The sequence below is a fragment of the Leptidea sinapis genome, chromosome 46, assembly GCF_905404315.1.
Source record: "Leptidea sinapis chromosome 46, ilLepSina1.1, whole genome shotgun sequence".
Taxonomy (NCBI): domain Eukaryota; kingdom Metazoa; phylum Arthropoda; class Insecta; order Lepidoptera; family Pieridae; genus Leptidea; species Leptidea sinapis.
Window position 1 is genome coordinate 462,133 of NC_066310.1, and position 12,420 is coordinate 474,552.

General features: G+C 39.3%; 1 protein-coding gene across 1 annotated transcript in view; it reads right to left on the reverse strand.

The window, feature by feature from the left end:
* Nucleotides 1-11,249: 11,249 nt before the first annotated feature.
* Nucleotides 11,250-12,420, reverse strand: part of LOC126977927 (protein VAC14 homolog) — a 32,667-nt gene continuing 31,496 nt past the window's right edge. Inside the window, exon 14 of the mRNA XM_050826619.1 lies at nt 11,250-11,501. Coding sequence (XP_050682576.1) covers nt 11,366-11,501 — 136 coding nt within the window. The 3' untranslated portion in view covers nt 11,250-11,365. The remainder of the gene's footprint in view (nt 11,502-12,420) is intronic.

The following is a 12,420-nucleotide window of genomic DNA, read 5'->3' on the forward strand; positions in this document are numbered from 1 at the left end:
TATAGTATACAGTAGTATATATATACATATATAGTAGCGATATAGTATATAGTATACTTTAGTTATTTTCCTAGTATTATGTCCTGTGGTATATTGTTATGGGGCAGTGCAGCCGATATTAATATCATCTTTGTGCTGCAGAATAGGGCTATTCGCGCGATTTATAACCTAGGTCCTAAAGAATCATTAAGAGAAATTTTTTAAGAAATAAACGTTCATAAGCACATTGAAGAATTTTCTAGAAACTATGACTTTCATAATGTTAACACGAGGAACAAACATAAACTTGTTATGCCTACTACTCGGTTGGGTCTAGTTAGTAAGTCTTTTGTTGGGCGATGTATGTGTTACGAAATTTAAAAGAATTCTTATAAACGTTTGTGTGGGAAAGGTTACTATAGCATAAACGATTTTCATAATGACACCATGGACTGGGAATAAAGCGAACACCCTCAGGCTCTTTAATTATAAATGTTTATTGTACGATATCACATTGTAATCCATATTTTATATTTAAAAAAAAGCCCGCTGAGTTTCTTGCGCCCATTCTTCTCAGGTCTGAGGCAGTCTCTTTTGAATGGATGGTAGTTTTTGACGTTCAATAAGTGATTTTAAATCCTATTTTGAATAAAAATATTTGAATTTGATTAAGGTAATTATATCAGAAATACGAGCTTTATGTGGTTAAAGGTGGAAGCGCTTGCAGCGTTCCTCAAAGTTTACATAAGGTATTTTAAACTTAAAGCCTAGATATCGTGTAAACTTCCGCTGAACCCTTTCAATTCGATTAATGTGTTCAGCATACATTGAGTATTTGTCAGGTAACGGGAGGGCGCACGAACGTACGTCAGTGAAACTAGCAAGTCGGTAACACACTGATTTATTGTCAGAGCTGTATCGTTACTCGTAGCGATCAACGCCAGTCGCAGCCCGCACACATATATACATCTATACAACATCCCTTCCCCTTAAGCTAAGAAACATAATTAAACCTACATCTTAACAACTAACTACATATCTATTACAAATATCTGGAGAAGGTGTCGAGAAAATCGGACTTATTGCCCGTCGTCCATGAGGAGTGGCGGCGGCGCGGTAGCCAGTGCGCGGTGGTGTCTCCGGGCAATCTAGCGGTCTATCTGCTTGCCAAGGCTCCAGTGCCAACGCTCGGTGCAGGGCGTAGCGCACAGCACACGCTGCAAGTCGCTGCCAGCGTCTCTAGCGCCGCGTCCACGCCCGGAAACCACACAGTCGCTTGCGAGCCTCCGCCTTCATTTTCACTATACCGAAATGTGAACTATGTAGTTCCTTGCAAATAGTATTTTGTAATTTTAATGGAATAACAACTTTATGTTCACGCATTAGAATACCATTTTCGTATGACAACTGTGATCGACAATTAAAGAAGGGATATAGATTAACGTCGTCTACTTTTCTAGACCAGTCGTTCATCACGTACCGTATAACTATAGGTAGATAAGGGTCACGAGCCGTTTCGCGCCGCATGTCACTAAGTGTCACCGGCAGGTCGGCGTCTACTATAAAATTGACGTAGGTTGCACGATCTTCGCACTCCCCCAGCTCTTCCTGAGCTTCCGTAAGCCCCCCTTCCCCGCATGACCTAGACAAATAATCCGCGCTGTTCAGCTTGCTTTTAATATACTCTATAGTATAATAGTATGCCGTTAAGAATATGGCGTACCTCTGCAGGCTTGTGGACACTTCCAGTACCCCTTTGTGTGGTCCAAATATTGCTAGTAAGGGTTTATGGTCTTTTCGTAATGTAAAGGGTTCAGACCAACCATACAAGGACTGATGGAACCGCCTTATGCCGAAAATGATAGCCGTAGCTTCCTTATGAATTTGTGCGTAATTTTTTTCCGCCAAGTTCAATGTCCGAGAAGCGTACGATATCGGTCGTTCTAAACCCGTCAGTGTCGACTTGTGACAATACAGCACCTAGCCCGGTCGGCGACGCATCGACCGTCAATATTATCCTGGCCCTAGGGTTAAAATGCGCTAGTGTTTTATCAGACGAAAATATGTTTTTAATTCGAATAAATGCGGCATCATGAATGCCAGTCCACTCCCATTTTGTATTTTTATTTAATAAATTATATAATGGACTTAAAACGGATGAGGCGTCGGGCACAAAACTCCTATAATAATTTGTGAGACCAAGAAACGACTACTTATCTCTTACCACACTTAACTTATCGCAAAGTTTCCCTTTTTCCTTTCTTCTTGCATTCTTTCTCTTAATTCCTTCCTTTTTTCTTGAACCTCTTTGGGGTAATCTTCAGAAACAAAAGTATTTTTTAACTTTTTCCTGTGCCTGAGTATTTCACTTTTTTTCCAAGCGTTCACGAAAGAAGTTCGTGCTATTATTGGTAGTTTTTCTACCGATTCGACGTGTTTCATTGATATCTCTAATATCAAGGGAAATATTTAGATCAGTATTGATCTTTTTTGTCGTCATTTTCATAAGATCTAGTGCACCTGCCTCAGTTTCTTCTATACCATGCAGAATTATATTATTGCTTCTTCTCATTCTCTCCAGCGATGTAATTTTGATCCTGAGTTCTTTGTTTTCCAATTTTAAATTTTCTACTTCGCGTGAAAGTGGAGCCAATTTTTCGTCCATTCTCGAGATAATGTCTTCGGTTTGTTTAGACATTTCCAATTTGATGCGTTCGTAAAAAGACTTCTATATTATCCATTGTAGTGTTTTAATGTTTGAATGTGTGTAAAGGGTTAGCAGCACTAGTTTGTAAATGTCAACCCTGGTATGTATTAATAAGAAGTAACACGTAACACTGAGATGGAGTTGGCACTTCAATTTTTGAGCTGGCGACACTGACAGTACGTTGTTTTGACGTTTATTCATTAATACGGCATTTAGTCTGTGGTCATCAGTACAATATAATAGGCTGTATGGCTACCGACCTTTGCCTGTCCCGGAAGGGACGAATGGAGTAACAACAACAAAGTCCGTGGTCTGGCTGCCTCTTGGATATTTATAAGAATGCTGAAGACATCCCGCGCTCACTTCAGCAGTTATTGAAAACTTATGACTGCTTCGTGCCGCTTTACAAATTTATAGTTTCAACGGTAGGCGAAATTTGAAAATACATCTTGGCTTTTGACACAATCCCTTACACAGACTTAAAACATATTCGTCCATAAATTATTATTGGACTTTAACTTTAATGTAAATTTTTATGTAATGTAAATATTATATTTGTAGTTATACCTTAAATTAGTTTCATATTATCTTATAATTATATTCATCATTATTATTTATAATTCATGTATAATATATTTCTTATAACGTATATGAGATTTATATTTTAGTATTATATCATAAAAGTTTATTATTAAAAATAAGGGGCTAAGCTTGATCTTAATTGGAACATGAATATTATCAATAAAAGACTTGGCTTCGGCCTTTCATCGAACCTATATGTATATGAAGATAATGAAACATGAAGAACACGAAATACTACTTTTATGGGAAATTGTACTATTTATGTTTGAAGATGAAGATTATATAAATACTTAGCTTGACTTTGAACAAGCTGTGTAACGTGAAGAATAGAAAAATGAAAATGAAGACATGGCTGTATGGGCTTTTGACCCCTTTGCCTGTCAAGATGGACGAACAGAACCAAAAAAAATAGTCTGTGGTCTGGAAAAAGCGCGGGAACTCTTGATTGCTAAGTGCGGTCTTTTTAACTATAAAATTAAATATTTCTATTACATTGTATATAATCCTCATATTTTTGAAAAGTATATAAATATTTGTATATGTTTATCATTTAATTTGTTTAGTATAAGTAAAAGTCTATATATTTAGTGATTTAAGTTTGTGCTAAGAGATTTTTTTTTTATGGAATAGGAGGACAAACGAGCGTACGGGTCGCCTGGTGTTAAGTGATCACCGCCGCCCACACTCTCCTGCAACACCAGAGGAATCACAAGAGCGTTGCCGGCCTTTAAGGAAGGTGTACGCGCTTTTCTTGAAGGTACCCATGTCGTATCGTCCCGGAAACACCGCACAAGGAAGCTCATTCCACAGCTTCGTAGTACGAGGAAGAAAGCTCCTTGAAAACCGCACTGTGGAGGACCGCCACACATCCAGATGGTGGGGATGATATCGTAACTTGTGGCGTGTCGTGCGAAGGTGAAATTCGGCGGCAGGAATCAGGTTGAACAGCTCTTCGGATCACTCCCCGTGATAAATGCGGTAGAAGACACACAATGAAGCGACGTCTCTACGCAAAGCCAAGTGATCCAGCCGTTCACAGAGTACTGGGTCCCCGACAATTCGAGCTGCTCTGCGTTGCACGCGGTCAAATGGATCGAGCTGATACTGGGGTGCGCCAGACCAGAGATGACAGCAATACTCCATGTGAGGCCAGACCTGCGCTTTATAGAGCGCTAGAATGTGGGCCGTGAAGTATTGCCGTGCTCTATTTATGACGCCCAGTTTCTTTGAAGCCAGTTTGGCTTTGCCCTCCAGATGGCCACGGAATTGGCAATTGCTCGAGATTTCGAGACCCAATATTCCGATACTAGGCGAGGCTTTAAGGGAAGTGTTCTCGAAGAGCAGTGATACGGCAAATGGGGTTTTTTTAGTGGTAAACGCGCAAACTTGAGTCTTCTGGGGGTTAAATTGGTCAAGGGCCGTCTCCAGGATCAGATCTCGAAGCCTATCCCGACTGCAGCGGCGAGTCAGACAAGGCGATGTCATATCGCCCAAGCTGTTCACCGCTGCGTTGGCAGATGTCTTTAAGCTTCTGGACTGGAACGGACTGGGCATCAACATCAACGCGGATTTGAAAGATGTAGTAATTTATTATTTAAATTTCATTGAATTATTTTTATAATTGATTGTTAATTATGAACATTGTTTTAATGAATGGTATTTAGGATGTCATTGCATTTTATGAAATACGTTTTAATCAATTTTTTTTTCATGTTCAATGGTGTGTCACGGGCTTTTGGTGCTACGAAGTGGCAACTACGTTTGCTGCATAGCCTGGCGTGTTGCATAGCGTCTAAGAAGAAGGGAAGAGCATCGTGAGGCGCATTTTTCATCGCGGCATTAGCTCTTGACGATGCAGTGTGGTGTCAGTTCGTCGTGCTGCTGGGTGATCCCTGTACATACTTATTTACGTTGTTGGCTGATAGACGCGCATACTGTGGTATGTTCTGATGGTTTGTCACTGCAACGTGTATGGTGAGAAATGTTTATTTTACGATTGAGGAGCATAGAGGACGTGCCCATGCGCCGTGTAACATTTTTATTGTTAAGGAGGAAGACTAGATTGGTTTGTTGAAGGGCGCGGTTGCGACCATAGCACTCACGATCTCTGCGAGTTTGGCATTCATCTTGACTGATTTTAACGATGGCAGTCATTGAGCGAGGGCAACGTAACCAAAATTAGGAAATTTTAGTCTCATGATGCGGTTGCGTTAGAGTTGTGTTGTGGTTACAATTGATCGTAAGGTATAATTTATAATCCATCTTTTAAAACTACCTTAAAAGCAAAAAAGAGTTTCATAACTACTGTTAAAAAAGCCGTGTCGAGTAAATTATTTCTCGCCACCCTCATTAAGAGTTTAAATTTATAAGATAAATTTTTTCGAAAATAAGTTCACGCTACCGTCAATATTTAAGACTTAAATTTCGTGTTAGTAAATCATAAGACGCCGTGTCTACTGGGTGTTGAGCATTTATTTTACTTATTTGTAGCAACAACTATGAGAATTAAATTCTTCAGTGAGTTGCTTTTTTATGATTATGGTTTACTGTAAATCATAGTAGTAAATTTACTGATGTGTAATAAGTTTTTACATCTGGCATATTATTACTGCTATATTATATTATTAATGCTGGAATCGCGCGCCGTTGGAGCGCGATCGCAGCATTTGCGTGGCATCTCGCCATACCATCGACGACCGCCGGACATAAGAGGACTACCACGTGACCTAGTCTCCTAGGACACGACTGCTTCCTCGCCGCTGGCTGATGGGCGCTCACCGGTACACTACCGGTGGGCTCGACCTCGCTGAGCGGCGGGCGCAAGCCAACCACGGACTTACCACCCTGCCGTAGTCCGCAGATCGCTCGCGTCACCACGCGGGCTCGATCGCACTGCAGCAGGATACCACCGGACATGACACCATGGACCAACCGGTCCCACCCAGAGCCCCACCTGTAGTTGCGGGCGGCGTTTATACCACTGAAAGGGGCTATCGCCCCGAACAGTAAGACCCAGGTGTTGGTGAGCGTTACTTCGTTTGTCGTCGGACTTTGAACATCTCACCGAAACTCTGTCCGTTTTCGTATTGATTGTTTGTAGTGAGTAATTATTTAAATTGTGTTGACTGTGACAGGTGGACGGGGTGAAGACGTCTATAAAGGCGACGTCTCCCTAGCGTCGACAGTTGACACATTTTCGCTGCAACCGTTTACTAGTTAGGACGTTACTCTGCCCGATTTCTATTCGAATCGAATCGAAAAGGTCTTTGTGTTGTTTGAAATTTATTCTTAGAAGGTTAAAAACCCTTTTTGATCTTATTACCTAATTATACGAGGGGAGGTCAAAAAGTTCGCGGAATGACTGGGAAAAAAGATGAAATGATACATTATGTTATTTTTCCTTTTCAATATATTCCCCCTTAACACGAATACATTTTTGGGATCTGGCATATAACTTATTAATACCGTCGAAAAAATAGGTTTTGTCTTGGGCGTCAAAATACGCCGAAATCGCCGACTTGACTTCATCATCGTCTCTAAATTTTTTTCCACGCAGCTCTTTCTTCATCTTTGGGAATAAATAAAAATCGCTAGGGGCCAGGTCTGGACTGTAGGGTGGATGGCGTAGTTGTTCAAAACCGCATCGATGAATGGCAGCCGTCGCAACATGACTCGTGTGAACGGGCGCGTTGTCGTGCAAAAGGAGTACACCTTTTGTCAGTTTTCCTCTTCTTTTTTCTTTAATAGCTTCTTTTAATCGGTCCAATAGGGAAGCGTAGTACTCTCCCGTTATAGAAACACCACGTTCTTTATAATCGATCAAAAGAATACCTTCAGTATCCCAAAAAATAGTCGCCATGATCTTTCCGGCCGATTGCGACACTTTAAATTTTTTTGGGGGTGGTGTGCCTTTTTTGTGCCACTGCATCGACTCCTGCTTTGACTCAGGCTCATAGTGGTGAACCCAAGTTTCATCACCGGTTACAATTCGGGCCATAATTTCTTCCCTAACTTCTCCACAGCGGTCCAAATACTCGCGGGAACAGTTGACGCGCTCACGTTTTTGCAGCGGCGTGAGCATTCTCGGGACCCACCTTGAACACACTTTACTCATGCCAAGATGTTGATGAAGAATATTTAAAATTGTGGTTTCTGATACTCCAACTGATGCTGCAAGTTGTTTCTTCTTCAACCTTCCGTCTTCCAATACAAGTTTTTCAACTTTTTCAATGATTTCCGGCGTAGTGGCCTCAATGGGCCGTCCAGGTCGAGGATCATCTTCAATTGACTCCCTTCCTTGCTTGAAAAGGCCGTGCCATTTGTAAATCATGGTTTTACCAGGAGCAGAGTCTCCGTAAACAGCTAACATCTCTTGCAAAATAGTTTGAGGCGTTTTTCCTTGTTTGGTGAGGAACTTTACGACGGCGCGATGTTCAATTTTCTCCATAGTGGCTAGTTTGTTCCCGATTTACTTGTTCACTCGTTTGTAACTCGAAAGCTAATGACCCAATTAGGCTAGAAATTGGCATATATAGTAATTATGAGTTACTCAAGTAGCGGCTACCTGGAGGAGCGACCTCACCCCCGCCAACCCCGCCATTCCGCGAACTTTTTGACCGCCCCTCGTATAATAAGTTTAGGCATAAAGATAATATTCACGGAATTAAATCTTACGACAAAAAGTGACTTAAGCAAACGATGATTGGGAATTTTAATGAATTAAAGACAATAATGAAAAGCGCGTTTTGATAATAACATATTTATTAAAGGACCATAACATAACAAAAGAAACGTAAAATTACAAAAGTTATTCCATATAAATCACGATTGCCTATTAAAATATTATGTGAATATTAACAGACGGAACTCTAATAATGACCAGGAAATATATTGTCTTTTTTATTTCTATTCACATGTATTTAGTTTTCTTTCATAAATCTAAGTTTTTTAAAACATGTAACAGGATTTGTTGCAGATACTCTACTCACTTTCAAATCAAAAAAATCTGGCGACTATCACGAGATGACTGCAGATGTAGAAGTTTATGAAAATTGATTCAGGGAAATGTTGATGTTACTGGAAGAACCTTTAATTATATTTATTGATAACGCGCCAAACACAATATTATTAACTGGCTTCGTGATAGTGGCGAGGATGACAATAATTGCAATTAAAGCAGAATTTATAAGAATTATAAATTCAAACCGTCGACCTAAAAGATACGTAGTCGATGAAATAGCAGCGGAATATGGACATACTGTCATAAGAATCGCACCTTATCTCTATCAATAAACGCCATTGAATTATTGATATGGGCACAAAACATAAATTGTTACACAAACAAAATGATGCAATCATTACATAATGCGTGTGATGAAGTGACATCTGAAAACTGGGCGAGTGTCGTGGAGAACAATAATAACTTCTGATTGGGATTAGGACGTGTCGATAGACAATATAAAAGAACAAGAATCAATTATTAATGTAACCGAGGACTCAACTGACGAGTTTTAACGCTGAAAATAAAACGTGTCCCAGGTGATCCCAGGGGGGGGTTAAGAACCAAACTTTGTCAAAGGCACTTCAGAAATCCATATCCACTTGTTGACCTCTGTCTATTTCTTTACTAATAAAAGACATAAAGGACACTAAATTTGTTTGGACAGAGCGTCCCTTCCTACACCCATGCTGGCTTTTGCAGATTTCGCTTTCAAGATGGCGCGTTATTATTGGACAGACAAGAAACTCAAACAGCTTAGAATGCATGACAGAATAGATATAGAGCGGTAGTTTTTAACGTCATTGTTATCGACTTTTTTATATACTGGCACGATTTATGACCTTTTCCACAAGTCAGGGAAAACTCCATCAACGATTAATTGTATTGTTACAATATTTAATATTTATATATATTTTAATAAAACTTTCTTATCATTTATAAATGCTTACATATCTATTGTTTTAGTTTACAATCTTACTTGTCTTAAATTATGATTATAATATTATAGTTAAGCTAAGACTTATTAAATGCCTATAGTATATACAATTTATTATATACAATATATTTATCGGTGTATTGACACCGTATTAAACACTCCCGATATTGTCTGTCACTGTCGATACGTAAGTGGCGAAACATTACCAAGCATGCAATGTTCGATAGGTTAGAAAAACAACGATAACTAGAAACTGCCATAACCAACAATTTTCATAACCGGTATGCACCCGGCATTCGGTACCTATCAAACTGAGCCGTCCCATATTGAATTCACAGTCACACTACCTTACCCTACGTTTGGATAGATGTCATATTTATTGTATATTCTAACACTTCTACTTATTCCACATTTTGTGTACACTAAAGAATGAAAGATAAAGATAAAGAAAAAAAAAAACAAGATAAAGACACGGATTTGTAATGGAACTTTTTTAAAACAAGTGTTCAACACGTGTTTAACTTTTTTGTAATAACACCGTTATATATTCCACATTTTATCTACTGAATTATAATTTGAATGATTGAAATGAATTGACTATTTAATATGTACGATATACTTACAAATATAAACATTTAAAGCCTTTCTTTACCCATGTATATTTACGCCCTTTTAAATAAAACTCATTTGCAAAAAAAACGGGCACGCAAAACTTTCTAAAGAGGTTTTATATGGATTCAATTAACTAAAAAGTACTGTCCATGAAATAAAAAAAACATAAAATGAAATTTTCCATATTTGAAACTTTCAATGTTATTTAAAAATATTCTATTAGATTCGAGCCTGTGCTCGTAGTTTGTGTTTAGATAACGTGCTATAAGTAAATAAAAAATGTTTTTTTGTAATGTTAATGAATTGATAATAATAATAAATCTTTATTTGTTACAAAAAGAAATTACAATTTTGCTTAAAATCACCCTCGACCCCTGATGTTGATGTAAAATTGTTTAAGTTGATTTTTCGTGACAATCTGATACTGTAAAATGGCAGACCAAGAGCAAATGAGTGGCAATATAGTCAATATATATTCTCAATGTTATGTGTCGGAGCGGTTGAGCGTCAGTCGTTGCACTGTTCAGAGGACGTGGACTAGGTTTCAACAAACCAGAAGATGTACGTAATACTTACCCCAGGGACTATCGTAATATTGTGAGCCATGCTTTATTTAAGAAATCGGAAGTTTACAATAACATCAAAATCACTCTTGAAAATATTAGAAACGTGAGTGTTAGTGTATGAACTCTCAGGTGGAGATTTTTAGAAGTCGATATACACAGACGAAGACCAGCTATCGGTCTTAAATTACTCCGTGGTCACCGTATTGCTAGGTTAAGATTTTCCCAAAATTGTGCGACGTGTGTAGATGTAGAATGGAGCAAGGTTTTATTTTCGAAGCCCGTGTCTTTTTATTTAGTGTGAGAGGAGAGAGTTGTGCAGAAGTATGTTTTGAAGAAATTACGCTGTACGGTGGGGCCCTGTGATGTTTCGGGCTGGCATAACTTCTGAAAATCGTTTGCGTGAAAATCCCTGATTCCTCAAGTACAACCAGCGTTAGGTATTACTGTAAGTGCTGTGCTATTCATGCTGTGTTTATGGACGAAATTCGAGCACACCGAGCGCGCGATGTAGACGCTTACTTACCTGAAGTTGGGATTTTTGAGCACGTATGAGATATTCTTAAACGACGTGTTAGAGCTATGCACTCAGCCCTACAAGACAGAGCTCAAAATTGCTATTACAGCCAAATGGGAGCGTATTCTCCAAAAACTCATAAAAAACTTAGTCCAAAGCCTGCTACGAATAATTGCAGCAGTTATTTCATCCAAAAGCCACACCCGATGTTAATTTTGTTGATTGTAACATTTAGTAAGTAAAGGAGGCAGTCAATTACCTTATTTTTTTTGTCAAAGTGAATGAGATTACTAAACGAAAGTGTTGTTGCATGGGGAATTTATTTTATTTTATTTTATTTTCTTATATAAGACTAAAAGTACTCGAATAAATCGAAAGTGCTCGTCTTTTTTGCAAAGGAGTTTATGAATTAGCTTGGAAAACAATAGACGACGTCCGTCACTGGTACTGGGTGGGTACTGGGTGTGTACTAGAGCGGCAGGCGAGGTCGCGACACGCGGCGCTCGGCCACGCGGTAGTCGCGGTGTGCCGCCTGCACCCTGGTGAAGTGCTGCAGCAGCGCGTCCAGGTCCAGGTCGGCGGGCGGCGGCCGCGCCGGCTCGACCCTGCGGAGCGGCCGGCGAGGTGAGTGGCTGGTGTGGCAGCACTGGGGCCGACTGTCCGAGTGTTGTACAACTGTCCCCACGATAACATACGCGGTAGTCGTGAGGTACAAATGGCAGGGCTTTTAGCAGAGTCACCCTTAATTATATTTTCTTATTTTTTGTACATCTGAAGCACACTAACTAATAATTTGTCTAAATATGTGTAGATCTACTCAATTTTGCAATGCAGCAGTGAACGTAATGTAATTGAAGACAGATAGAAATTCTGCCACAGTCAGACAGCACCGTGCCTGTAAGTCGTTAAGGAATTCCATTGATCATCATATTCGACTACGACAATTACTTTCACGTTTCGGTAGGTGAGTCAGATATCCGGATATCCGCTTCTATAAATTGAAGAATTCAGTTACTTTGTCATAGATGCCATAATCAGAACCTAACCAAACTCTCACCAAACTACCTTTGAAGTATATCCTTTCCAATAAAAAAGATTCATCATAATTGGTTGGCGTGATATTGAGTTATTCGTCGATTTGTCGTGCACATACATATAGCAAATTTTAGACTTTTATGGTTTCCTCATGGATGCCATTGTTAGATCTGGACCGAATTGCAATGGGACCACACGGGAAGGAAAAATAATTATCAAAATCGATAAAGTAACAAAAAACCAATTTAACATAATATAATAAGACCCAAAATAGAAGAAAATGACGTTATTGAGGCGTTGAACAAACTGAAATCAGACAAAATCCCGGGCTCGGACAACAAACAACGAACAAACGAGACTAAAGATATCTGCTCCAATACTAGCTATACCGTGCTATAACTCTATCCTCGAATCTGGAGAGACACACACCCAATGGTCGGAATCTAACATAATTCTGTTATATAAAAAGGTGACCCGAATGATAATGGA